This window comes from Leucopleurus acutus, assembly GCF_964270905.1.
Source record: "Leucopleurus acutus genome assembly, chromosome: 20".
Taxonomy (NCBI): Eukaryota; Metazoa; Chordata; class Mammalia; order Artiodactyla; family Delphinidae; genus Leucopleurus; species Leucopleurus acutus.
In genome coordinates, this window is record NC_139162.1 from 50,924,536 (window position 1) to 50,951,687 (window position 27,152).

The following is a 27,152-nucleotide window of genomic DNA, read 5'->3' on the forward strand; positions in this document are numbered from 1 at the left end:
TTATTTTTGGCCGCGTTGGGTCTTCGTTGCTGCGCGCAGGCCTTCTCTAGTTGCAGCGAGCGGGGGCTACTCTTCGTTGTGGTGTGTGGGCTTCTCACTGTGGTGGCTTCTCTTGTTGTGGAGCACGGGCTCTAGAGCGCAGGGGCTTCAGTAGTTGCAGCACGTGGGCTCAGTAATTGCGGCACGTGGGCTCAGTAGATGTGGCACACAGGCTTAGTTGCTCCGAGGCATGTGAAATCTTCCCGGATCAGGGATTGAACCCGTGTCCCCGGATTCTTAACCACTGCGCCACCAGGGAAGTCTCCTGGCTTCAGAGTGTTAATCATGACATTGTGAGTCCTTTTTTTTTTTTAAACTCCATATGATTTAAATTTATTTATTTATTTATTTATTTATGGCTGTGTTGGTTCTTCGTTTCTGTGCGAGGGCTTTCTCTAGCTGTGGCAAGCGGGGGCCACTCTTCATCGCAGTGCGCGGGCCTCTCACTATCACGGCCTCTCTTGTTGCAGAGCACAGGCTCCAGACGTGCAGCTCAGTAATTGTGGCTCACGGGCCCAGTTGCTCCGCAGCATGTGGGATCTTCCCAGTCCAGGGCTCGAACCCGTGTCCCCTGCATTGGCAGGCAGATTCTCAACCACTGCGCCACTAGGGAAGCCCCTGTGAGTCCTTTTCGAGCAAGGTCACAGATCATATACTTGTAAAGATATGTGCCTATAGAAATTCAATGTGAGGACTTCCCTGGTGGTCCAGTGGTTAAGACTCCATGCTCCCAATGCAGGGGGCCCAAGTTCAATCCCTGGTCAGGGAACTATATCTCGCATGCCACAACTAAGAGCCTGCATGCCATAACTAAAGATCCTACACGTGGCAATGAAGATCCTGCATGCTGCAACTAAGACCCGGTGCAACTAACTAATTAACTAACTAAATAAATATTTTTTAGAAAAAGAAATTCAATACGGCATTGTTGGCAACCTCCCCAACTGGAAACAACTCGAAGGGCCACGAGACCAGTTGGGCCAAATTATGGCTCATCTCTGGGATAGAACATCACATGCCGTTTAAAAGGTGGCCAACCATCCATTGTTAAGTTCAAGGTACAGAATTTCAGTGCAGTGCACATACTTTTTGTTTATAAAGAAGGAGGAAAATAGTAGTAATAAAGATTCACTCAGGGAATTCACTGGTGGTCCAATGGTTAGGGCTCTGTGTTCTCACTGCCAAGGGCCTGGGCTCGATCCCTGGTCAGGGAACTAAAATCCCACGAGCCACACAGTGCGGCCAAAAAAAAAAAGTTTCCCTAAACAAATAGGTTTTGAGAGCTTCTTATGTATAAGGTACAGTTGGAGGCACTGGGGACATAAAACAGACAATATAGTGGAGGAGACAGACCGTGAACAAGAGAAGTGAGTGAAACATGGTAGTTTAGAGGGTAAACAGTAACATGGGGGAATAAAATTGGAAGAGGAAAGGATGAGAGATTTCGAAATTGTCAAATGGGTGGTTTCAAGGAAGGCCCTGAAGTGGAAGTGTCATTTGAATAAAGAGCTGAAGCAAGGGTGTCCTGAATTTGGCAGGTATTTGGGGATTGATTGATTGATTGATTTTTGTGGCCGCACCACATGGCTTGTGGGATCTTAGTTCCCTGACCAGGGATTGAACCTGGGCCCCAGCAGTGAAAGTGCCAAGTCCTAACCACTGGACTGCCAGGGAATTCCTGGGGAATTTTAAGAGAATTAAGTTGTATATGTAGAGAAGGTCTCTGAAAGGCTGTTAACCGTAACCACATAAGGGGCAAGGTACTCCCCCTTTTCATGCTTTAAATCACAAAATAAAATTATCAGCAACCTCAGGGAATCTGGTCTGCCCACTTATAAGTGTCATCACCTCCTGTAAGGGTGTTCCATAACATTTAGCATCACTTATAAAAACAGGTTAATTATGTCTAAGTTTTGATTAATGCACGTAACCCTCTGGACTCTGTAGCCAAATTCAGCAGGTCCTTCTCTGAGCGTCTTTCAGTTCCTAGAATGCACCAAGCTCACTCACCACAGGGCCTTTGCACCGGCTGTGTGCCCTCTGCCTGGACAGCCACCCCCTCTCACCCTCAGCCTCTCCCCAGTCCTTGTTGCAAGACATCGCCCACATTTCTGTTTTCTGTTATTTCACGTGTACTTGTGCCTTCCCTCACGAGGACAGGGATAGGGTCTGCCTTTTCATCACCTTAACACGCTTCACCCCCCCACCCCCCAGCACACAGCCTGTCACTCAACTCTGATTTAGAGGATGAAGAAACGATTCTTTCCGTTGAAAATTTTAAGCTCCCACAACTAACTGTAAGGTTTCATTGGCAGGAGGGTGGGGCATCCCCCATCCACCCCCAGCACAAGCTGGCAGGTCAGGCTTCCAGGAGTCATTGCCCAGTGCCTGGCATCTATTTATTGGAACCAGAAAAGAGGAGAAGCAGATAGAGGCCAGAGAGAGAGGATGGTGTCTCCCCTCCGTGGAAGAAGGTAATTCAGGCATAAAGCAGTAACACAAGCTTCCAGAACACCTTTGAACACTCTTGCGGACCGGCTCAACCCACTCCCTCCTTCACCGGGGGGGGGGGGGGGGGGGCGCGGCGCCTTTAAGGCTCCCGGAAACGGCCGGCAAGACCGGAAGTGACCCGCTTTAGTGCACCTCTTCACGTGGTGCGGGGGGGAAGTGACGCGCGCGGCCCGGGAGCTGCGGACGCGGAGGCCGACGGAGCCGGAGTCACGGACGCCGCGGGGTCTCCGGGACAGGTGACCGGGGGAGGGGGCCGGGAGCGCGCCCGGAGAGGGCGGGGCCTGACGCCCCACGTACAGGGAGCGGGTGCGGGCACGGGCGGGGTAGCGAGCAGCCCGCGGGGGCGGGGTCAGAGTACTCTGCGGGGGGCGGGGACTGGACGCCCACTTGGGAAGCTGCGGGGGTACTGGAGGGGCGGGACGTCGGTGGGTGGGCAGGGCCGGGGTGGGCCGGGCTGAGGGCGAGTCCGGAGCGTGGGTGGGCAGCTGGGGGCGGGGCCGAAAAGTAGTGCTTGGGCTGGGAGCGGGGCCAAGTGTTACCCTGAGAGCTAGGGGCGGGGCCGGGACTCTGGCCGAAAACTCTGGGGGCGGGGCCAGAAAGTTTTGCCTGCCCTGGAAGTGGGTTCTTGAAGTCAGGGGCGGATCCAGGGGCTGACCCAGGGGCTGACCCGAGGGTGAGGGCGGGGCCAAAAAGATGCCGGGGAGCTGGGGACGGGGCCAGAGTGCTGGCAGAGAATGCTGGGGGTGGAGCCAGAAAGTTTTGCGGGAGCCCGGGGCGCGGCCAGAGTGTGGTGAAGAAGCTAGCCGTTGATCCAGAACCTAGGAGTACCGGGGGCGGGGTCAGATTTTGACTCGACTAGGAGGGGGCGGAGCCGGGGGCGTGACCAGAAGGTTGGAAGGGCGAATTGGAGGCGGGGCCAGGGTGTGGCTGGCGAGCCGGGGGCGGGGCCGGTGTAATAACGCGAGAAGGAGGGGGCGGGTTTAGGCTGTTGCCTGGGGATCTAGAGGGCGGGGCCAGAGGATTGGCTGGGAAAGTCGGAAGCCGGGGGTGGGGGGATTAATGACGCGAGCATGTGGGCGGGGCCATAGGTTTGGCGGGAAAGGCGGGGCCAGAAAGTTTGCCCTGGCCCGGGGCGGGCCTGTGGCGTTCTCTACCGGGTGGAGACTGAAGCTTTTACCTAGAAAGCCGCGGGTGGGCGGAGAAGTTTTGTCCGCGCTTGGGCGGGTACAGTTTCCCCTGGGACGTCAAGCCAGACCCAGGAAGTCTCTCCAGTGGGTACCGGGCCTGTTGGCGGAATCTTTGTGGGAGTGCGGGAAGGCAGCGGCACCTTTCTTAGGATGATGCGGGTGGAGCTAGAACATTCCTGAGTGTAGGGGCAGCAAATAGGAGTGGGGTTCGAACTGTATTGACTGTGAGGTTATAAGACGTTTGTGAAACTCCTGGGAAAGAGGCATATGTAGACTGCTAACGGGGATGTGGGCGGCACCGGAATGGGCACAGGGAGTTGGGCCTAGAACTTTCTTGTGCAGGTTGGGGCAGAGGCCCTACCTAAAGCTCTCCTGGGATAGAGGCCCGGGTTTAAACTCCCAGCACAGAGGTGTGGAGACTGACCTAGAATTTCCGTTTTGAACGGAGCAGTATGGGATGTTTTCCTAAGTGGTGGGGCGGGACCAGAACTTTTCCAAGGTGGGTGTGATTACATTGTTTTTATGGGAAATGGGTGGGTCCAAAACGTTTCGGAGAGGACTGAGTCTAAACATTTCCAGGTAAGGGGCGGGCTAGCACTTCAAGAAGAGGGTGTGGGACTGAGGGCTAACGTTACCTTGGAGTGCAGGTGTTTGTGTGCCCGCGTGCAGTGTGTGCGTTAGAGGAGCCCCCGTCATGGGAGAGGAGGAGACAGATTGGGTAGAGTCATTGGCCTTAGTCCTTCTGTTCCCTCTGACCTCAGGAACCCCGAGTGCTGTGTCCAGATTCTGCAGGGAAGGTTTGCTGGGACCCTGGTCCCATCCTGCCAGCGGAATGGTGAGAAGGAAAGTGGGGTCTCTGGGATCTGAGCTTTGGGGCAGGGGCCTTGGGAGGAGGGGACCCAGGTTCCTGACTCTCAGACACCAGACTGAATGGCACTGGGGTGGGTGTAGGTTTTCCTCACTGTCTCTGAACTGTCTACCCCTCTCAGTCGGCCACACTGGATCTGAAATCGAAGGAGGAGAAGGATGCTGAGCTAGATAAGAGGATCGAGGCTCTTCGGCGGAAGAATGAGGCCCTCATCCGGCGCTACCAGGTGCCCTAGCCCCGCCCTGGGAGACCCCATCCCCTCTCCTCCCCGCAGTGAGTTTCCCTCACCTCTCCCTTCCTTAAAACCTTTCCATGACTTTTCATCACTCTCGGGATAAAAGCCAAAGGCCTTAGCCTGGGATCCCTTCTTTCATTCCATCATTCATTCATTCATTTGTTCACAAGTATTCTCCAGTGTCTTCACTGCACCAGGCCCACTGCTGAGTGGTGCTGGGGAAGCAGCAGTGATGGAGATGGCCCTGGTCCCCGGGCCTCACAGGCCAGTAGGGATCCAGCTGTGGCTTCAGTCAGTGATGACAGAGTGGGCAAGGCTGGGATGGAGAAGTTCAGGGTTCTGTGGGAGCCCAGAGGGGGCTCTTCACCCAGCCCGGGGGATACTAAGGGGGCTTCCTGGAGGAGGGGATTCTGAGACCTAAAAGGTGCGGAGACCATTAGTCAGTCGAAAAGGAAAGCATAACACGTTTTGCACAGAGGGAACAGTTTGCGCAAAAACTTGGAGCTTAAAGTGGGAGGGTCAGTTGGGGGATATTGACCTGGAGTGATCAGCTGGGGCCAGGCCATGCAGGGCCCAGAACACCAGCAGGCTAAGAGTTTGGACTTTTTCCTAAGGACACTGCGGAGCCCTGGAGGGCTCTGAGGGGGAGTGGGGCCAGGTCAGAATGCCTTTTTAGGAAGACCCCTCTGGCTGCTGTGTGGTGGTGGGTGGGAGGAGGGGATACTGGAGACAAGGAGGAAGCTGGGGCAGGGACTTCATTGGGGGATGTGGAGAAGAGGTGCCCGGCCTGGGACAGGGCTTTTGGGAGGGACTCAGTGACTGATGGGCCGTGGTGGAGTTAGAGAGGAGAGAGGGTCCAGGACGAGGCCCAGGTCCCTGTCACAGGTGACAGAGTAGGTGGTGGGGCTGTCCCTGAGATGGGATGAGGAGTGGGTTTCACTTATTCATTCTTCATGCGTTCGTTCATTGAAAACAAAAACAAAAACATACTGAGCCTCTGTTGTGTGCCAGGCAGTGTTCTAGGCTCGGGGTATACATCAGTGAACAAAACAGGCAGACGATTAGCAAAATACACATAATGCGGGGTAGTGATGGGGGAGGGGGAGGGGTGAGAGAATGGCAGGGGAGCTGGTCAGGGAAGGCCTTCCTGAGAAGAGGACTTTTGAGCGGAGACCTGAAGGAGGTGAGGGACTGGAGGATCTCTGGGGGAAGAGTGTTCCCGTGGGAGGGAACAGCGGGTGAAAAAGGCCCTGAGGCAGGTTTGAGCCTGGTAGGTTCCAGGAACAGTGAGGAAGTCAGAGTGAGGGGAGAGAGCGGGAGGTGAGTTCATGGTGGTAACGAGACCAGACTCTGTAGGGCCCTGTCGGCTGTGGGGAGGCCTTTGGCTCTGACTCAGAGATGGGCACACAGGAGGGTTCTGAGCAGGGGAACAGCCTGGTGGAGTTTGAGGGAAGATGCTGAAGTGACCAGCTTTCTTGTCTAGAGCTCCAGAGAGAGGTCTGGGCTGGGGCAGACTTGGGAGAAGTTCAGGGGGCTGTGGGAATCCAGCTGGTACAGAGGACCCCTGACACTTCCTATCTCTGTTGCTTGCTCCTAGGAGATTGAGGAGGACCGCAAAAAAGCTGAACTCGAGGGAGTAGCGGTGACAGCTCCCCGGAAGGGCCGCTCCGTGGAGAAGGAGAATGTGGCAATGGAAATGGTGAGCTCCACGCCGGGGTGGGGACTCGTGAGTACAGGGCGGGGGGGAGGGTTGAGAACTAAAGGCCTTCCCAGCTGCCCCAGACCTGTGGGAGCCTTGATCCTGGCAGCTGCCCTCTGGGCCTGGGATGTCCCCGTCTCCCTGCCCCAGTGACTGTACTTTCCCCCCCTCCCCCCTTTCCAGGAGAAGAACATGGGTCCCTCCCGGAGGTCTCCTGGGACCCCTCGGCCCCCAGGGGCCAGCAAGGGAGGCCGGATCCCCCCTCAGCATGGAGGCCGGGCAGGCATGGGCCGGGCGGGCATGGGCCGGTCATCCCGCAGCTGGGAAGACAGTCCCGGGGAGCAGCCTCGAGGAGGAGCTGGGGGCCGCGGCCGGAGGGGTCGGGCCAGGGGGTCCCCTCATCTCTCTGGAACTGGAGATGCCTCAACTGCCGACCGCAAATCCAAGGTAGGAGCCGAGCAGGGGCTGGAGTCCTCTGGCGAGGCTCCACGTTGTCCTGTTTCTCTTTCTGTTCCTGCTCTCAAACTGATTGTCTCCTTCATCCATCTTTCTCTGCTTCTTTTTCGGCCCCTCTCTTCAGCTCTTTTTCATCTCTTCCCTCCCTCCCTCCTTCCCTCCCTCCCTCCTTCCCTCCCTCCCTCCGTCCCTCCTTCCCTCCTCCAGGCCAGTGCTTGTAGGTACTCTCCCTGTCTCTTTCTATCTCTCCTGTTTTGCTCTCTGTCTGCTGTGTGCTTGCCCACCTGCCTTTCCTTGCCCGTCTCTATTTTCTCTTTCTGGTGCCGTCTGGTGGGCTCTGTCCAGTAGCGCATGCGCGCACGCTTTCTCTTGCATGTGTGCGTACGCACGTGCTCTCTCTGTGTCACTCCCCCGATTTGTTGGTGGGAAACAGTGATGTTCTTACTGTAACTGCTCCCAGTGCCCCACCACGCAGGTTAGCAGAATGGGAGGCTGTCTGGCATGGTGGCTGAGGGGTCAGCCTTCTTCTGTTAGTTCCCTGTCCTTGGGCAGCTCACTTCCCCTCTGAGAACTTCCTGGTTCTCACTCTTAAACGGGAATGAAAATCAGGTTTAAAGGTTATTGTAAGCATCATGTGACATCAGACATTGAAACCCTCAGAGTAAGTGCTCAGTGAGTGTTATTTAAGGATGGTTATTATTTGTAGGTGCTAAGCTGTTGTAACTGAAAGACCCCAAAACGCCATGGCTTCAGTCAAATGGAAGTTCATTTCTCTCTGGTATGCTGACTCCTGGAAATGCCACGTGCTCATCTAAAATTCTGTTACCTTGGAAGGACAGGAGAATGGATTGTGGGGGTCACCTGGCCATGTGCCGAGTTATTACTGTGGCATTGTTACCGTGCCAGCCATAGTGTGCTGGGGTTCCCACCCCTCTCCCAGGTTCAGAGTTTTGCTAGAAAGATTCACAGCTAAGATTTATTACAGGGAAAGAATACAAAATAAAATCAGCAAAGGGAAAGAAGGGCCCATGGGCTGAAGTCTGGAGGATACCAGGTGCCAGCTTCCAAGAGTCCTCGCCCAGTGGAGCCACATGGGCTGCACTTCATCCTTCCGGCATTGACAATATGTGTCAGAGGTCATCGACTGGGGACTCATTAGGGACCTAGTGCCCAGGCTTTTTATCCGGGGCTGGTCATGTAGGTGCCCTCTGCCTAGTACACGCACAAATTCCAGACCCCAAACGGAAAGCAGGCGGTCAGCACACGCTGTATTTGCACAAACAGTCGAGGTACGTTGAGCCCCTTTATCAGTTGACCGCGGACACACTGAGAGCCAATGCCCAGCTGCCATCCAGGGGCTGCCATGCACGCAGGCCTAAGGAGAAAGCCTCAGAAGGTGACGGACGCTCGGGTTTCGTGGTTCTTTCTGACGCCCTGTGTCTCTCTTTGTCCCCTCCCTCCCCCAACAAGGAGTGGGAGGAGCGGCGCAAGCAGAACATTGAGAAGATGAATGAAGAGATGGAGAAGATTGCAGAGTACGAGCGCAACCAGCGGGTCAGTGCCTCTGGCGCGCCCTGGCGGTGGGGCGGAGCCGCCGGGCCCCGGGAGCCCGCCAACACCCCCCACCTCCGTGTACCCGCAGGAAGGCGTGCTGGAGCCCAACCCAGTGCGGAACTTCCTGGACGACCCCCGGCGACGCAGCGGGCCCCTGGAGGAGCCTGAGCGGGACCGTCGGGAAGGCAGCCGCCGGCACGGGCGCAACTGGGGGGGCCCCGACTTCGAGCGGGTGCGTTGTGGCCTCGAGCAGGAGCGGCAGGTGCGTGCCGGCAGCCGGGGCTCCCGGGGCCACGACATTCCTTCCGGCAGCCAGTCTCTGAGTTCAGGGGTGGGGTGTGTGTGGAGGGCCGGATGCGGCGCAGGGGACACAGAGTAGGGAGAGGCAGCAGCCCTGCACTCAGGCTTCGCCCCCACCCCCCACCCGCCCAGTGATTGTCGGTTCTTGAGCCAGCACCACACTGCTTTCCTTCCGAAGGTTTCTGGTGTGTTTTGGCGATGTTCTCTCATTACTAACATTAGTGATGTTTACTGGGCCCCTGCCGGGGCCAGGCACTGTTTTGGGTGCTGGGACTAAATCAGTGACCATGTAATAAGATGTCAGGTAATGGCAAGTGTAGAGAAGAAAACTCCAGCCCAGCTGGGTCAGGGGACAGAGGAGAGAGGGATGCTACTAAGAGACAGAGACCTGGGATGGCCTCTCTGAGAAGGTGCCACATGGACAGATGTGGCTTTGATCTTCCTCACGTGTGACCTTGAGCCGGTGGCTCTACCCCCTCCCCCCAGCTTAGAGGGCCTGGGGGAGGGGGTGTGGCGGGGGAGGGTTGTAGCTGGGTCCTGACTGCCTGTCTGCTGGGGGCAGGGCCGCCGGGCCGGCCTGGGTGGCGCTGGGGACATGACGCTCTCCATGACGGGCCGAGAGCGGTCCGAGTACCTGCGCTGGAAGCAGGAGCGGGAGAAGATCGACCAGGAGCGGCTGCAGCGGCACCGCAAGCCCACCGGCCAGTGGCGGAGGGAGTGGGATGCTGAGAAGACTGATGGCATGTGAGTCTCCGCCCTGCCTCTTCTGTTTGGCTTCTCGACCTCGGCCCTGACTTCTGACTCCTTTGCCTGTCTCTGGTTTCTCACCCTGTGTATCAGTTAGCAGTTGCTACGTGATGCCGCGTAACCACCACCAAATCTCAGGGACACATGAAAGCATTTCTTTCTCACGTGTTCACAGGTCTCCTGGGTTGGGCTGATCCAGGCTGGACTTGAAGCTGTGGGTCTACCTGGGTGTGCCTTCCCTTCGGGCTCCCTGGGGACGTGCTGGCCGTGGCACTGGCAGATGTGCAGGAGGGAGAGTGGACACACTTCCCTATTCTGTTAGCCAGCAGACCCTGCGTTGCTGTGGCAGGAACTTAAACTCTGCCCACTCTAGTGGGTGGTACTGCAGTGGCTACATGGCCAAGGGCACAGATGTGACTTCTCACACAGGGAGGGCATGAAGAGTTACTTATAGTGATTACACCTCGGCATCCTCCCTTCATCCCTCTAACCTGTTCCCCACCAACCCAAACTCCTTATCCCGGTGGCATTATTATCCTCAGGTCTGACTCTGTCCCCTTTCGGGTCCCAGGAAACATCCCGTTAGTCAAACTGAAAGCAGAGGCATCATCCACAGGAGCACTGACTTCCACAGCGAAGACAGAGAGGTTCTGGAAGAGCCGCCAACGGCAGTCTTAAGGTCAACAGCTGTAGTTTTTACATCATCCTGTATCCTCTGCCGTGGCGCTGGCTGAAGAAAGAGGATCTTGTCTGTGTGCCTGGCGGTCAGAGCATTTATTTTTGGATTGTGAGCTAAGCCTGTGCCAGCGTGAGAAACGTTTTGCACAGATACTGTAGCTGATCTTTCTAAGGTGTAGACAGGTGGGGCTTTTGGGGAGATGTTCTCAGGGTTAAGACTGAGAAAGTAATTGTTTTCCTCTTATGTCCTCAAAGCAGCCGGCAGCAAGTCTCACTACTGCACATGTGCAATGATTTCATGAGCAAACGTTTATTGAGTCCCTCCTATGTGTCTTGGAAGGTTCTAGGTGATGGGGATATAGCCGTGAGGAAAATGCTTCTGTCTTCATGGAACTTAGAGTCCAGTGGGAAAGATGGGCAATGAATAGAGCTCATGTCAGATGCTGAAGAATAATGAAGCAGAGCGTGGAGAGGGTTGGAGGCTGCTGTTCTGGACTTAGATAATATATGTAATAATATGTGATTAGGAAGTTTAGGAAAGCCTCCAGACTGAGGGCTGAAGGAGGTTAGGGGGTGAGTCGCTGAGAGATCTGAGGAAGAGCAGAGGCGCTGAGGCAGGAGCTCCATGTGGTAGGAGAACTTGCTTAGCTGGGGAGGTGAGAAAGAGTGACAGGAAATGAGGCCGGACAGGAGCTGGGGATCATGTACTTTCCAAATTTTTGTTCACGGGCGGGCAGGCTGTCAAATACTGAATTTTTTTCTTCTGTATTTGTCACTATGATGTCAAATTTGCCCCTTGTCTTTCACCTGGTCCTGTCCTCCTTTTAGTCAGTGACATTCCTCACCTCTGCCCGCTTCTGGTTGACCACCTTGCCGTCTATGATCTTGATTTCTGACCCTGGCCCCCATCTCTCCCCCTAATCTCTTCCCACTCTCCTGTTCTCCCTGTGCCCCAGCTGCCTGCTCACCCCCTTTCTCTTTCCCCAGGTTCAAGGATGGCCCAGCCGTGGCCCTGGAACCATCCCACCGCTATGGTGAGTGGGGGTCCTTGGTGGGGTGAAGCAGCTGGCTGGGCCGGGGCCAGGGGAGGGGTGGGCGTGGTTTGTGCCATGCCCTCCACCCCCAACTTCCCCTGGGTTCTGTTGCAGATGACCAGGCCTGGGCCCGGCCTCCCAAGCCCCCCACTTTCAGGGAATTCCTGTCCCAGCACAAAACTGAGGTCAGCCGTAGAAAGAGGAAGAGCGGCCGACCTCAGGCCAAGGCAGCCCCCCGTGCCTACAGGTGGGGGCACCCCTTCCCCTTGCACGTGCACAACCCCAGTGGGGCTGTGTGGCTCTACCCCTGGCCATTCTCTGGCTTGTGTGTGGGAGGGTGTGTCTATCTGTCCTGTCTTGGCCCTGCCTGCCTCGGGCACTCATCTCCCTGTGGGTCAGGAACTTGGTTTTGGGGGTGTTGGGGCCTGGCTCTCCACTTTGCCCTCATCTGTCCTCTCCTCCCCTCCCATCCGGGTCCTCTTCTGCCACTTGGCCCTCCTCCATCTGTCCGTCCCTGACGGACACGCCCACCATTTCCTCCTCCTGGGTGCTCCAGCGTGCCAGCTCCCCCCACCCAGCTGAATGTTGCAGCTCTGTCTCTGGGGGGGCGCTGGGGGTGGGGAGCCCTTCCTCTTTCCACCTGGGCTTCACTCCATTCCTCTGTTCCCTCCAGTGACCACGATGACCGCTGGGAGACGCAGGAGGCAGTGTCCGCAGCCCCTGAGCCCACACAGCCCTCTACCCCTGAGGAGGCGCCCATGCAGGTAGGGTGGCGTGTCATCTCTGGCAGGTGGTGTGAGAATGCCCAGGGCCCACACCCTCTCCCCGACCTGCCTTGTGTTTCTCACAGCCGCCCGAGAGCCCGGCCCCTGCCCATCAGCCTCCCGAGGACGAGGGTGAGGAGGGCGAGGGCCAGGAGGGCGAGGGTGACGACGGGGAGGCCGAGGAGTGGGAAGACATGAGTGAGGATGCGGAGGAGGAAGAGGTCGAGGAAGAAGAAGAGGCTGATGAGGAGGGAGAAGAACCAGCCCGGGACCACCGGCCTCACGAGCCTGAGCCCAGCGGGAGCCCCAGCGGGAGCCCCAGTGGGAGCCCCAGCGGGAGCCCCAGCGGGGAACGTGGCAACGAAGAGCCCGCCAGTCCGGAGGAGCCCCTGCCACTCCCCCAGGCCCCTGCCACGCCTTCCAGCCCCTTCTCGCCCACCGGGGGCCACCAGCCTGTGTCCGACTGGGGTGAAGAGATGGAGCTGAATTCTCCCCGGACCGCCCATCCAGCTGACGCCCTCTCTCCGGGTGAGGCCTGGCCTTTCGGAAATGCATGAAGCTGGCTGCTTGTGTGTGTGCTTAAGGGGTACATGGGGGACCCTCAGGCTCAGCCCCAGGACCCCGTGTGTCCCACCGCCCTGGTGGCTAGGGAGGATGGGCCATGCCTGCCTCTGGAATGCCCACCCCCAGATCCTGCCCTACTGCGAGCTATTCAGAGTGTCCTCCCCAATAAAGAGTTCACTTTCTCCAATGACCCTCCCCACGTGTGTCCTTGAACCCCCCTCTCACTCCCCAAGGGCCTTCTGTCTTGGGTGGGGGGATACTTGGAGGGGAAGGGGCTTGACTGGGCCTCCTCCTCCTCCAGGAGGTGACCAGCCAGCCCCTGCCTCCTTGAAGAGTGGGCCCAGCCTCCCAAGAACCCAGAAAGCTGAAGAGGAGGGGTCTGAGACAGCTCCAGGTGGGGGAGCGGCTGTGCGGTGGCCTTCTTCCTTCCGCTTCCTCTTGGGTTGAGGGGAAGAGGGTTTGGGGGGAGTAGAACGGGGTGGAGTGGGTCTCCACCATGGGTGTGGGGAGCAGCTGGACGGGGGTGGGGTGGGGTGGGGGTGGGATTACGCTGCTGGGAAAGGTGGGTGTGAAGGGGGTGGGGCTAAAGGAAGGACTTCCCCCGGGTCGAGCCGCTAGGAATTGAGTGTGTATGGGGTTTGCGGGTGAGAAGGTGGAGCCAGGATGGGATTAGGATTTAGAGGCCCATCCCAGGGGTTCTGGAAAGTAATCTAAAAATAAGGGGGTGGGCTAGGTTCAGGGGGAGGAGCTAAGGGCAGGATTAGAAATTTAAGTAGGTCAAAAATAAGAATGGGGAGGGGCAGAGTAATAGATTTAGCTGTGGGCGAGATTAGAGTTTTGAGGTGTAAATTAGTAAATTGGGGTAAATTAGAATAGAAATAGGTAAAATAGTGGGGTAAGAAAATTGGGGTAAAATAGAATGTTGGGGCCAGCGGACCTGGAGCCAGAGGCCAACCCTGTCTCCACCTCCAGCAGGTGGAAGCCAGATTGTGAACCCGGACCTCCCCCAGGAGTGGGATTAGGATTTCGGGGCAGAGCCAAGGAAGGTCTGGTTAGGACTCAGGAGGTGGGCAAGGGAAGTGAAGGGTAGGTCCTGTAGGGCAGGCGTGATAGAGGTTGGCTTAGGCCCGTGGTGGGGTGGGCCCGCGATCCGAGAGGACGGAGTTTATGGTGGTGGCTGAGGCCGGGGTGCCCAAGCGCTTTGCCTTTGGGTCACGTGACTGCGATCTCGTTATATCAGATTATGTATTCGATTGTAAACAGGGTACTGCTGGGGTGGGTGTTGCTGCGTGGGTCCACTCCGAGGATTAAAGGAGTCTGAGACTCGTAAACCGCTTAACGCGGGGTGGGCGGCAGCCAGGCTCAGTGGGGCAGAGGGGCGGGGCTAGAGCGTCCCGGGTCCGGCGGTAGGGGTGCAGGGGTTACTGCTGCCCTCCAGTGACCACCCCTTCTCTTTCCAGAGGCGGACCCTGAGGGCCAGGAGACGGCGGAGATCACCGACTTCCAGAGGGTGCGTTTCTGCAAAGTGGTGGCGGCCGCTTCGCCACCGGGGGCCGCCCGCTGACCGCGCCCGCTGACAGTGGCCTCTGCGCTCTGCACTAACCTCCTGCCGCCTCGCTCCTCTGTCCTCTGCTTCCGCCACACTCCAGCCAGGAGAGGGTTAAATGTAAGGGGGGAGGAGCCAGGGATAGTGAACCGGGTTGGGCCAGGGCAGTAGTCCCGTCTCACAAATGGGGGGCGCTGTGGCACCGGGGTGGCTGAGACGCCCCCGAGTTACCGCCTTATGGAGGCCATGGGGGTCTAGGTGCCAGTTCCCGGGCCGTTTTCCGCTTCCAGGAGCTTACATCTGGGGCATGGCGAATAGCCGGTGACTCCTGAAGGACTTGATTTCCTCGGCCGCCAGCCCGGTCCCTATTAAACGCAGTGCTTCCGCTAACCTTTGAACTGTGTTGCTGGCGGGGGCAGGCTGGGTTGCTGAGCTTGGCGGGCTTTTTCGTGGCGGAAGAGGCGGGAGGAAGGGGGTCTTTCTTCCTCCACCCCCCCTGATACGTCTTCCCTCCCCCCCTCCCACAGGCCTCCCCGAATTCCTGAAGACGCTGCTGGGAGGGGACTGAAGCTTCCCCGCCTTGATGGGGAGGGGGAGGCAGGAGGGGCTTAGTCTGGATCTCCGGGCTGTGCTCTCTCGTCCCCGGAGCCCACTCTGGACCCCATGGTTTTAGAGAGGGAGAAATTGAGGGTGGTGGGGGAGGAGATGGGGAGGGGGCGTGATTGGTGTGTGGGGCGGATCTGGAGCTTCGGGTTGTGAGCTTAGACCTCAGGACACAAAGTATGGAGAAGGAGGCACGTCCCGTGAGGGGGCGTGGTTAGGGTGACTGGGTGGGGCCAGAATTCTGGTGTATGGAGTTAAACCATGGGACGGAGGATGTTAGGATGTGGGATGGAACTACGAGAGCAGGTTTAGATGGGAATCCCTTATGCCGGTGTGGGGCGCAGCCAGCGGTGGAGGGCGTGGTTTAGAATGGGGTGCGCAAACTAGTGGAGAAAGGAGGTGGAGCCTGGACCGAAGATGGGTGAGGGTAAGGGGAGAAGAGGGTGGGATCGAAAGTTGGAGTAGAGTTTAGCTTGGAGAAAGGCAAGTTACAACTGGGGCGGGACTGCGGCTAAGGAAGGGCGGGACTTAAAAGGCCTGAGCTTGGCAAGGGAGTGGTGGAGCTAGATGCCTGGAAGGAGTCCGAGTTCCGAAAGGGGACGGGGTTAGGGCGCAGGGAGGAGGACAGAAAAGGGAGAGCGGAGCTAAGCGCCGGTACAGGTATAACAACTGCCTGGCCAGCCTGGCGGGTGTCGGCTGAGCCGAGACTTAACGTTTGAGAAAAATCGAGGTATTGCGTGCTTGGGGCGGGCCCAGAGCCAGGTGGGGGCGGGGTCAGACGCTGTGATTAAGCCTTAGGTTGATGATGGTTGGCCGGAGGCTGAGGAGGGGGCGGGCTTACAACGCGGAGGAAGCCCGCCCGCGCTGGGGCGTGACTACGCTGGCGGGGGCGGGGTTGGACGAGGGAGTGTTAGAGCGCGAAGGCGGTCCTCCGGAGGGGGCGGGCCCAAGGGGCGGGTTCTGTGTGGGCTGTGGCGCTGGGCCGAGTGGGCTGCGGGGATGCGGGGCACGAGCTGCGTGGGTGGCGGCGGCGAGAGCCCGGGTGGCGCGGGGCTGAGCGAAGGCCCGCGGGGCCGCTGGCTGCGCCTGGCTCCTGTCTGCGCCTACTTTCTCTGCGTGTCGTTGGCTGCCGTGCTGCTCGCTGTCTATTACGGTCTCATCTGGGTTCCCACGCGGCCCCCTGCGGCCCCAGCCGGCCCGCCGCCCAGCGCGCAGTCCTCTCCCTGCGGCGCCCGCGCGGGTGCTCTACCTGCCTCGGTGCCCGCCGCTGCGTCGGTCTCTTGTCTCCTGGGAGCCCCTGGCGGGCCGCGACCCCACCTCGAGCTGCCGCACGGCCGCCGCCGCCGCCGCCACAGCGACCCCAGACGCCGCCCGAGCCGCCAGACGCCGGGGGAGACGCCGGAGGCCGCGGGGGGCGAGGACCCGGGTAACCCTCCTTTTCACCCAAGATGGACCGCCGGCCCTCGAGAGCCCGGCGCCCCCGCCGCGGATGCGCCGTTCCCGGATTGGGGTCTGGCTCCCTCTTCATGACATCGTGTAGCGTCTCCGGAGCCGTCATCCTGAAGAATGGGGGGCGAAGAGGGGCTGGCTCTGGGCCTCGCCCCTCGCAGCTTCTCCGCCGTCAGGCCGGTCCTCCACCATCTGGCCGACCGCAAACTGATCTTTGCCTCCTGACCCTCCCTCTTTAGGATTCTGAGTACAGAGTCTTCAGCCCGCCCCCCTTCTCCCTGAATCTCCGTATCCATCTTCCACCTGCAATAAACTCAGCCCCAGCTGCCTCGTGCTGTGTTTGTCGTGTTGTCTACAGAGGTGCCGCCCCTCTCAAGTTTGTGAGGGCAAGTCCTTCCTGGCATCTGATCTTCGTTTCTCTCCCTAGGTGGGCTGTGTGGGTTCTCCCCTTCCCTCGGGGGGCCCTTTTCTTCTTCCATTGGTATCATGTATTTTCTGGGTTGGGGTGAGGAGAAGAGGCTTGTCGGCAACAGGGTAGTTGAAGGTCAGGCAGTGTGAAGGACTTCGCAGTTTTTTGCATGCTTGGGGCAGAGGTCAAGTTCCTCTGGAGGGGAGCAAAGGGTCCGGCCTCCTGTTACAGCACAGGAGATGAGAGATGGGATGATATCAGCAAGAGCTGGGTTTCTGGGAGCTGCGATTCGTATAATTATAATGTCGGGGACAGAGGCTAAGTCACCTGGAGATGTAAGGGTGCTGCTGGGAGAGAATGAGGCCTTCTTCCTGGGTTCTGAGAGATGAGCATGGACAGGGGTGGTGGTAGAGCTTCTCTGCCCCTCTGGAAATCACAGAGGAAGTTATCAAAGCACGCTGCTGCCTTTGAAGATTAGTACAACCTCTCTGGTCTGCAATGCTGCTTGCAAACCAAGGTAGAGAAACTCCAGTCCTGCTAAAAGAGTCAGAGGTGGTCGAGTCAATTTTCCCATCCCGACTACTAAGGCCTAGCTCTGGGCAGGGCGTAGGACCCTACAAGCAGGAAGTGGTTTCCTGTCCAACTACCTCCCTTGAACTGGAGACTTCCCCAGGATGGTGAAGCTGAGCCTCTTTCCTAGACTGGGACATCTGTGGATATGTACCTGGCTAGGAATGTCAATCCGTTTACCTCCTCTGCTTCCTCTACCCCTCCAGCACCATTTCCCAGAGGGTGTCTCCAGAGTGAATGGAACTCAGGCAGCCAGCACCTTTTTCCAGTTAGCGTAGATGGTGGTTAGGGGCACTGACCTTGGGCCAAGACACCCAGTTTCAAATCCTAGCTCTTCCTCTCACTAGCTGTGTGACTTTGGGCCCGTAACTCAACCTCTTTGGTCCTGTAAAATGAAGATGATCATAGTATTTATCTCATGAAGTTTTCTCTGAGGATTAAAGAAGCTGGTGATTTGAAGCCCACAGAACAGTATATGTTCTTTCTCTCCACCCACCTCTGTCCCTTGGGGTTTTAAAAACCACAGCTTGGATCTCAAGGAATATCCAGTCAGCCCAGAGCCCTGGACACCAGCCAATGGTGAGTTAGAGGGAGGGACTCCATCTCTGTTCCCACTGGCCCCCTTCTCTCTAGTTCTCAATTCACTTCTCCCAACCCGTTTTCCTGCTCTCTTGGTTTCTCGTCTGTGTGTCTCCCTCACCACTGTCTCCTCTTCCCCTTTTCTCTTTGTCTCTCAATCTTTGTGTGTCTCTGTCTCTCTGTCTGATGTCTGTCAATATTATCTCTGTTTCTATCCCTCACTCTGTTCTGACTCGCTCACCTCAGCTCTCTCTCTATTTCATCTCGCTTCCTCACTTTTCTCCCCCCCATCTTGATCCAACCCCCGCTTCTCATTTTTCCCCTAGTTCAGCCTCCCTCACTCCCCTGTCTCCTCACCCCCCTCTTTTGTGTGTTTCTCTTCCCTTCTCTCTTCCTGTTTTTCGCAGGCTCTCTTTTGGTCGCTGTCTCTTGATCTTTCATTTAACAAATATTTATGCAGCACTTACTATGTGCCAGGCCTTATTTTAAGCACTGGGGACACAGCAGGGAACAAAACAGGCAGAAATTTCTGCTCTCAATGGAGCTGACATATCAGTGAAGAGACGGACAAGAAATATAGATGAATAACTTAAGTATATGTTATTACTATCAGGTAGTAATAAGCACAAAGGAGAAAAATAATCAGGGCATAGGGGATAGGGAGTGATGAAGTTGCTGGTTACTGGCTAGAAGCCTAAGAGAAGTGAGGGCAGGACATGCAGATCTTGGGAGAAGAGTGCTCCAGGAATCAGGAACAGCAAGTGCAAAGGCACTGAGGCTGAAGGTGTTTGGCTTGTTCAAGGAACAGCAAAGAGGTCAGTGTGGCTGGAGCAGAGTGAATGAGAGGGAGGGCAGGAGAAGGTTGGGGGAGAGAGAATGGGGGTAATTTGTGCAGGGCCCCATGGGACAGGGTGAGGACTTTTACTTTGATTGAGGTGGGGAAGTGGGAGGCTTCTGAGCCCGACATAGGTGTTAACAGGACCCTCCGACTGCCACGTGGGGAATGAACTGCAGGGAACGGGGGTGCAAGCTGGGAGCCCAGTAAGGAGACTACAGCCGTGATTCAGGTGACGGACGATAGCGGCTAGACCAGGGTGGTGATGGAGAGGCAAGGAGAGGTGGGTGGTCAAATTTGTGTGTATGAAATACCCATGGCATATAAGTTACTATTTTAACCATTCTGAAGTGGACAGTCACCACCATCCATCAGTCTGATAGCTGTGAAAGGAGAGAGGGAAAGAAGGACTGGGTCAGAGGAGCCTTTGGCTGTACGTCTGTGGGGTGGGGGTGGGTTGTGTGTGTGTCTCTGGGGCGGTCTTTGAGCAAAGGTTGCCCATCAGAGGACTCCTGGGTGGGGCTGCAGTGGGCTGGCACTAGTACCCACTGTGTTCTCTCATTGGGAGCTGCCCAAGGGAGGCGCGGCCTTGGCACCAATGAGGTGGGGCTGTCAGATAGCTGTGCTGTCAGCAGCAGGATCTCTTAGAGGGAGATCTGAGCAGCGCCATTCCATGGCCACCACAGGGATCTAACTGTTTCTAGTTCTTTCTGGCCTCATCCCCAAGTGGCTTCACCTGGTGCCCACAGATCCAGGAACCTGTGAGCCCCTCATTCCCGTCCTAAAGAGAGAGGGAGGCCTAGTTCCCTACTGATGAGCCAAAAGGCTTGTCTTCAGTCTGATTGGATCAGCTTGGGTCACATGACAACCCCGGAACCAATGCCTGTGCCAGGAGGGTTAGACCAATCAGGACCTACTGCTGGATCTGGCCAAAGCCGGCAGACTTGACAAATCCTCAGCCAAACTGCAAGGACTGGGGCTACCAGGAGGGGGCGCTAAAGAATCGCAGTCCTCCAGGATCCTGCCGTTCTCCCCCACGTCCAAGTTGAAGTTGAAAATTTACAACAATCAGAGCAGGAGTATGGGTAGATGACGTGTGAAAGGCCTGCCGATAGAATCCCCTATCCCTTATCCATAATTCCGAATTCCAAAAAGCTCTGAAAACCGAAAAAAGAGTTTCTTCAGGGGGTCATTTTGGCCCAGTCTCACATGGCGGCAAGTCAGCTAATATGCGTTCTTAACACTATTTATCTCCGTTGGTGTGAATTTTCACACATTTTGCTGCAAATATATTAACATGTCTGATGGAGCAGGGTCTGCTTCAGTCCCCTGGGAGCGTTACGTAATATATGGCATTCGCTCAGAATTACCTTTCTAAAATTGGAACAGTTCTGAGTTCTGAAACGCATCTGTCCCCAAAGACTTCAGCTAAGGGATTGTGGACCTCTAATTGGGCACGCTGCCAAACCTAGATTCATCTTAATTATTTGTTCAACATTTATTTAATGGCTTTGGGAAGAAACTCATTTTCCATTACGATCTTTTTTTAAAAATAGAGAATGACGTTCATTTACTAAATCCCTTTTGTTAACGATATGCTATTTTAGTGTGTGTGTGTGTGTCTGTGCATGTGAAAGTGTGTCTGTGTATGACTATGTGAGTGTGTCCATGTGTGAAACTGTGTCTGTATGTGTGTGAAAGTATTTCTGTGTGTGTACATATGGGGGTCTGTGGAGAGATGGTGTGTGTGAGTGTGTGTTTGATCTTGTCTGCGTGTCTGTGACTGTGTTTGTGAGCATCTAGTTATGTCTGTATGTAATTTTGTGTGTGTGCATGTGACCGTGGATCTCCGTGTGAATGTCTGTGTGTATGTGTGTGAATGTGCAGGAGAGGAGACATGGTTCACGGTTTAAAGTTAATATGCTGAAATCAAATCCTCATTTCTCGCGACCATCTCTGCTTCTGTCTTAGAATTTCAGCGAACTCCACAAAATGACTCAAATTTTGCGCTGTCAAGCAATACCTTATACTTCCACTAGAGGTCGCCTGTCCACCTGGGCCAGAAGAAACTAATTCCTGGGAGTTTGTAGATCCTTGCAGAGAAGTGCCAGGGACAGCTAGCTCAGGCTTGCCTCAGCTGCACATAGAGCAGCAGTTCTCAAACTTACTGGTCTCAGGATTCTTTTACACCCTTAAAAATTCTTGAGAACCCAAAGAGTTTTTTTGTATGTGTGTTATAGTTATCGATATTTAAGCATTAAGGGGCTTCCCTGGTGGTCCAGTGCGTAAGACTCTGCGCTCCCAATGCAGGGGGCCAGGGTCCGATCCCTGGTCGGGGAACTAGAGCCTGCATGCGTGCTGCAACTAAAAGCCCGCATGTCTCAGCGAAGATCCCGCATGTCGCAACTAAGACCTGACACAGCCTAAATAAATATTTTAAAAATATATATTTAAGTATTAAGACGGAGAAGTTAAAAATTATTTAGTAAGTCATTTAAAAATAACCATGATAAATCCATTGCGTATCTGCAACGGTTTTATTGTGATAAAATGTACATAACATAAAATTTACCATTTTAACCATTTTTAAGTATACGGTTGAGGGCTTCCCTGGTGGCGCAGTGGTTAAGAATCCGCCTGCCAATGCAGGGGATATGGGTTCGAGTCCTGGTCCAGGAAGATCCCACATGCCCTGGAGCAACTAAGCCTGTGAGCCACAACTACTGAGCCCACATGCTGCAACTACTGAAGCCCGCGCGCATAGAGCCCGTGCTCCACAACAAGAGAAACCACTGCAATGAGAAGCCCGTGCACCGCAACGAAGAGTAGCCCCCGCTCCCCGCAACTAGAGAAAGCCCGCACGCAGCAACGAAGACCCAACGCAACCAAAAATAAATAAATAAAATTTTTAAAATGTATACAGTTCAGAGGCATTACGTAAATTCACATTGTTGTGCAACCATTATGACCACTCATTTCCAGCATTTCTTTTTATCTTCCCAAACTGAAACTCTACTCACTAAACAATAATTCCTCATCACCCCCACACCAGGTAATCTCTATTCTACTTTAGGTCTCTATGAATTTGCCTATTCTATGTACCTCATGTAAATGGAATCATACAGCATTTGTTCTTTTGTGCCTGTCTCATTTCACTTAGCATCATGTTTTCAAAGTTTATTCATGTTGTAGCATGTGTCAGAATTTCCTTCCTTTTTAAGATTGAGTAATATTTCATTGCACACAGATACCCCATTTTGTTTATTCATGTGTTGATGGACATTTTGAAACATTGCATTTAAACATAAATAACATTTTAAATGAGAAATGCTATATTTTCCAAAATAAAAAAATTTAATGAGAAGAATGGCATTATTTTACATTTCTGAGAATAAGTAATGTCCAGTTCAAGAGAAGACAACTGGATTTTCAGAGTTGCTTTTTCACTTGATCTGTTGCAATATCACAAGTCATCTGGCCTCTGGAAAATTCTGGGTGAAGTCCAGCCAAGTCATGGGAAATCCTGAGAGTGGGCTTTTCCAGCCTGTTAACTGCCAACCACACCACCCTGAAACTTATGTGGTTGTAAAACCGCCTTTAGCCTTCCATGTCATCTGAATTTAACATCTGGTCTGGGTACAATTACTTATGATTTTGCCAGTGTCATCTTGCTATGTGGTCCATGCATCATAAATAAAATAAAAATAATCTGGTGGTCATACAGTCACACTGCAACTATGTAATGATGATGAGTCTGTGGATATACTGCTGGTAATGTATCAATTCACTATAGTTGGGTAACAAACAATCAAAACCTGTGTGTGATGTACACATATTGTAACCAAAAGTGTGGTCCAGCTGCTCACAGCTCAAAAGCCAATAAAGAGGCAAGGTTGGGGGCAAGGAAAGTTTTCTTTACTTTGGTTGCCGGCAACCAGTGGTGGGGCGGGGAGGGTGGACACATGTTCAAAGGCTGACTTTCCCCCCGCCCCGACAATCAGGAGGCAAGAGCTTTTATAGACAGAGGGAGGGGGCTCCATGCAGAAACAACACAATCAGCTCTGACAGTCGTCTTGAAATTGGTCATCAGTGGTCTGATTAGCATCATCTTGATTGTTTTAAGTACAGTTAATCTTCAGTTCCAGGGTCGGTTTGTTCCCATTTCCTTGAGGCCAGTTCTCAGAATTGTGGCAGCTTATGTCATGGCTACACTCTGGTCATCATGTAGTTAACTTCTTCCACTTGCTGGAGTTTTCAGTATCAGACAGCTCACAGGATAGGCTCAGAATATTATCTATAGCCCTTGAGAAGAAACTAAAGGTCCTTGACCATGCTTAATGACTAAACTATTATTATTATTTAGTCTTGTTGGACTGATTTCCTCTGTTTCTTCATTTTCTCACTTCTCCGATTAAACTTATTCTTTGGCTAACATTTTTCCACAGACGAAAGGCAGGTGGAGGACATGCAGAGGGGGAGGGACCTTAGGGTCTTGCTCCGTTTCAATATGAACATTTATTTAGCTCATGCTGAGAGTCACCTAGCTGATTGTGGCTGGATAGCTCTACTGATCTTGGCTGGGCCATCCCATATGTCTGGGGTCGTCTGGGGCATGATTGATTGGGGCTGGGCATGGCGGGCTGCCTCGCTGATCTTGACTGGGCTGCCTCAGGTGTTTGTGGATGGGCTGATCTTGGCTGGCCTTGGCGGGTGCATTCAATGCTTGGGACCAGCGGTCTATCCCAGGATCTCTCATGTTGATGGCAGAGGTGTGAACTTAACTATACAGGTACATGTCAAGCCTCTGTTTGTGTTCTGTGTACCATCATACTATTGGCCAAACAAGTCACATGGCCAAGCCCAATATAAAGGGATGGAAGTATTATACATTCCTTCCAAGGAGATGAGGTGGATGGAGTGAAGACTTCTGAAGAGTAATCCAATCTGCTACAGGTGGTCATGTCCCAACCTAGGCCACCATGTGGGGGGAGGGGGGGTTGGGGAAAGGGCCTGGACGTTGTGTTCAAACCTGAACCTGAGAACCAAAGTATGAGCATCCACTAAGGGTGATATGAACGGCATGAATATTAATATTGTGCCTCAGAGAGGTTAAATAGTAATTTGCAGAGCAGTGAGTGTGTGTGTTGGGGGGATGAGTGGGTGGGAAGATGAAAATCCAGGCCATCTGACTCTGAACTGTTTCATTTCACTGTTTATTTTGCTTCTTAGCCCAAACCATATGGAGAGCCCACGTGCAGACACTCTGGTTTAAAATCCTGGCTGTGCTCCCACTTGACAGCCAGAATCAACTGTCAGTCATGTGAGTAAGCCCCCTGGGACATCCAGCCAGCCAAGCCTTCAGATGAGTGCAGCCCCAGCCAGCATCCGACTGGCCAAGGGAAAATTAAAACTATGGTCAAGCGTGGACTAGTTCTTAGAATTTGCAGGCTGAAGTGGTACATATTCCTTCTTCTCATGTTTCACTGGGCAGGGCAAGTCACATGGCCCCGCCAAACCTCCAATAGGTGGAACCCTACCATGTGCCCAGGAGAGCCACAGTATTTGAGACCGTCTCTAATGACTGTCACAAATGGGTTGTTTCCTGCTCTGAACCGCGAGTCACGCATTCTGCAGATCCTCTGTGAAAGACACCATTTTTGACTAGAAATTGGGCTTGCTTTCTCTTTATAACAGAACAGAATCACCATTGCCCACTAGTGTCACAAGTAAAAAGTGGCCACAAATCTCCCCACTTACGCCCTTTGCATTTGACTTTGTAGCTCCTCCTTTCAAGGGGTAACATCAGTTTCCCCACCCCTTGAATTTGGGCTAGCCTTGACCAATAGAATGTGGCAGATGTGATGTTGTGTTAGTTCTGAGTCTAGGTCTTGAGAGTCTTTGTGTCTTCCGTTTGCTTCCTTGGAAAGTTTCCACTGCCATGGGAATAAGCCTGGGCTAGCCTGCTGGAGGATGAGAGCCTGAACCAAGAAGACCACAGGCACCCATCCAACTCCCGGAAACAGGGCCACCTACCCAACCCACAGCTGACTTCAGATGCATGGGTTAGGTCATCCAAGACCAAAAGAACCATTCAGCTGACCCATGGATCTGTGAGCAACAAGGAAAGTTATTGTTTTAAACCATTAATATTGGGAGATATTTGTTACGTAGCTGTCTTTGTCCATTTGGGCTTCTGTAACAAATTACCATAGACTGGGTGGCTTAAACAACAAATATCTATTTCTTATAGTTCTGGAGGCTGGGAAGTCCAGGTTCAAGATGCCAACAGATTCTGTGTCTGGTGAGAGATCACTCCCTGGTTTGTAGACGGCTGCCTTCTTGCTGTGTCCTCACATGGCAGAAAGAGTCAGAGAGCTCTCTGGGGTCTCTTTTATAAAGGCACTAATCCTATTCATGAGAGCTCCACTCTCATCACCTAATCACCCCAAAGGCCCTACCTCCTAATTCCATCACATTCGGGATTATGTTTCAACCTACGAATTTTGGAGGGGACAAAAACATTCAGTCTGTAACAAGAGCCATAGTTAACTGATACACCACGGGTTCTTCATTTCTTCTCTTAGTGTGACAATAAAGGTCTTGGAACATTTTAACACTTTGTCAGCCAGTCCTCTTTCAGAACATTGTTCAGAGGATGAGAAATCTTTTTGTTGTCTGTTCCCACTGCCCAGGAAGCCTGGGGCTCAGGACTGTGGATGATTTCTACTTTCTGGCAGAGGATGGGAGCAATGATGGTAAACCCCTAGGAAGTGCTTGGCACTGAGTTGGATAGGGAACAAGGAGAGAGTGTTTCTTGTTATCTATTCTGTTTTCTGATGTCCTAAAATTCCCACTTTACTGTGATAAAAATAAGCAAAGTGTGGTTTTCGTCAAGAGAGAAGAGGCAGCTGTAATTCTGGCTGTCAGATTGATAGACAGAAACAGCAGATGTTGTAAGGAAATGGAGAAGAGGGAGAGACAGGAAAAATGAGACAAGGAAAGACCTGGGAGATGGATAATATGTGGGTTTGGGAAATGGAAATGGAGATTGAGTTAGAGACCAAACGGAGATGAAGTCGCTGGAATTCTGAGAGGTGTAAACTGAGAAACACCTAGACAGGTGTGTTGGGGGTCCCCAAGACAACTTTCAGGTTTAGAGACTTACTAGAAGGCCTCGCAGAACTCAGAAAGGCTGTCATAATCATGTTTATGGTATATTACAGTAAAAGGCTAGAGATTAAAATCGGCAAAGGTAAAAGGTGCACAGGGCAGAATCCAGGAGAGACCAGGCACAAGCTTCCAGTGGTCCCTCCCAGTGGAGTCATAGCACAGTACTTATTTCTTTCCAGTACGTCATGTGATGACACGCATGGAGTACTACCAATCAGGTAGCTCACCTGAGCCTCCATGTCCAGGGTTTTCATTGGGGGTCAGTCACATAGGCATGAAGAACCCAGGGACCATTATTCTGTCTACCACACTGTACAATGGAAAGTTAGAAAGAAAAAGGTATAAACTCCTGGTACCTGCAATGACATGATGAAACTCCAGAGCATTTTACTGAGTGAAAGAAGCCGGGCCAAAAAAAAGAAAACCTTCATACTGTGTGTTTCCATCAGTATGAAGTTCTAGAAAATATAAAGTAATGTATAGTGACAGGAAGATCAGTGGTTTCCTGAAAATGAAGGTGGAGGGAGCGAGAGATAGATTACAAAAAGCCACAGAGGAACTTCTGGGTATTATGGAAATGTTAGTTAAATTGATTGTAGTGATGGTTTCACATACATATTTCTTTTTAAAAATAATTTCTTTATTTAATTTATTTATTTTTGGCTGCATTGGGTCTTTGTTGCTGCGTGCGGGCTTTCTCTAGTTGCGGTGAGCGGGCGCTACTCTTCATTGCGGTGCGCAGGCTTTTCATTGCAGTGGCTTCTTCTGTTGCGGAGCATGGGCTCTAGGTGCGTGGGCTCCGTAGTTGTGGCGCACGGGCTTTGTTGTTCCGCGGCATGTGGGATCTTCCTGGACCAGGGCTCGAACCTGTGTTCCCTGCATTGGCAGGTGGATTCATAACCACTGCGCCACCAGGGAAGCCCCAGCACTTTGTATCTTAATCTGTTCAGGTTATTGTGAAATGCTTAGAACAGCCCCTGGTACCAGGCAATGGTTTGATGAGCGTTGGCTATTATTATTATTATTATTGCTGGTGGTGTTGTTTTCCGCCAGCCTTTGAGAGGCCCTCTCCTTGACGCATCCTTCAGAGTTTTCCTCCCAGTCTCCCCGTGGTGCTTACTGCCACCTCCTGTGTCTCAAATTCCACAGTGCCGCAAGTTCTGGTGAGCCAGTCTAGCCAGGATCAGAAGCCTGTGTGGACCTGCTGCTGTTAATTCACAACATCCTGCCTCAGAAGCCACTGTGCCCACAGCTGAGAGCCTTGGCATGGATTGCTAACATCTGACTGGCTCTGGGCTTCCTGTGGTTGCTGGCAGGCTGGTGGCTGACCACAGCTATACCTCCTTGGGGTGTGG

The 27,152-nt window shown here is 53.7% G+C and overlaps 2 protein-coding genes across 4 annotated transcripts; both read left to right on the top strand.

Annotated features, from left to right (window-relative positions):
- Positions 1-4,508: 4,508 nt before the first annotated feature.
- Positions 4,509-14,789, top strand: CCDC9 (coiled-coil domain containing 9; the record flags this gene model as incomplete). 3 transcript variants are annotated; one of them, XM_082862632.1, is made up of 14 exons in its annotated part: positions 4,509-4,572; positions 4,727-4,831; positions 6,438-6,539; positions 6,723-6,986; positions 8,466-8,549; positions 8,638-8,811; positions 9,412-9,593; positions 11,262-11,308; positions 11,423-11,555; positions 11,982-12,072; positions 12,159-12,600; positions 12,938-13,030; positions 14,097-14,146; positions 14,710-14,789. In XM_082862632.1, exons 1-14 carry the CDS (start codon positions 4,570-4,572, stop codon positions 14,725-14,727), a joined length of 1,788 nt encoding a protein of 595 aa, XP_082718758.1. In that variant the 5' UTR covers positions 4,509-4,569. The 3 variants fall into 3 exon arrangements, with proteins under 3 accessions (XP_082718758.1, XP_082718757.1, XP_082718759.1); XM_082862631.1 differs by lacking the exon at positions 14,710-14,789 and having other exon boundaries at positions 14,097-14,200; XM_082862633.1 differs by lacking the exons at positions 12,938-13,030; positions 14,097-14,146; positions 14,710-14,789 and having other exon boundaries at positions 12,159-12,765.
- Positions 14,790-15,772: 983 nt separating this feature from the next.
- On the top strand, positions 15,773-16,552 carry INAFM1 (InaF motif containing 1). The gene has a single exon (XM_082862860.1). The coding sequence runs from the start codon at positions 15,785-15,787 to the stop codon at positions 16,313-16,315; it is 531 nt and encodes a 176-aa protein (XP_082718986.1). The 5' UTR covers positions 15,773-15,784; the 3' UTR covers positions 16,316-16,552.
- The last annotated feature ends 10,600 nt before the right edge of the window (positions 16,553-27,152 follow it).

Bases quoted from the DNA above. Each gene is read 5' to 3' on its own strand.
- INAFM1 (XM_082862860.1), top strand. From the start codon at position 15,785: ATGCGGGGCACGAGCTGCGTGGGTGGCGGCGGCGAGAGCCCGGGTGGC.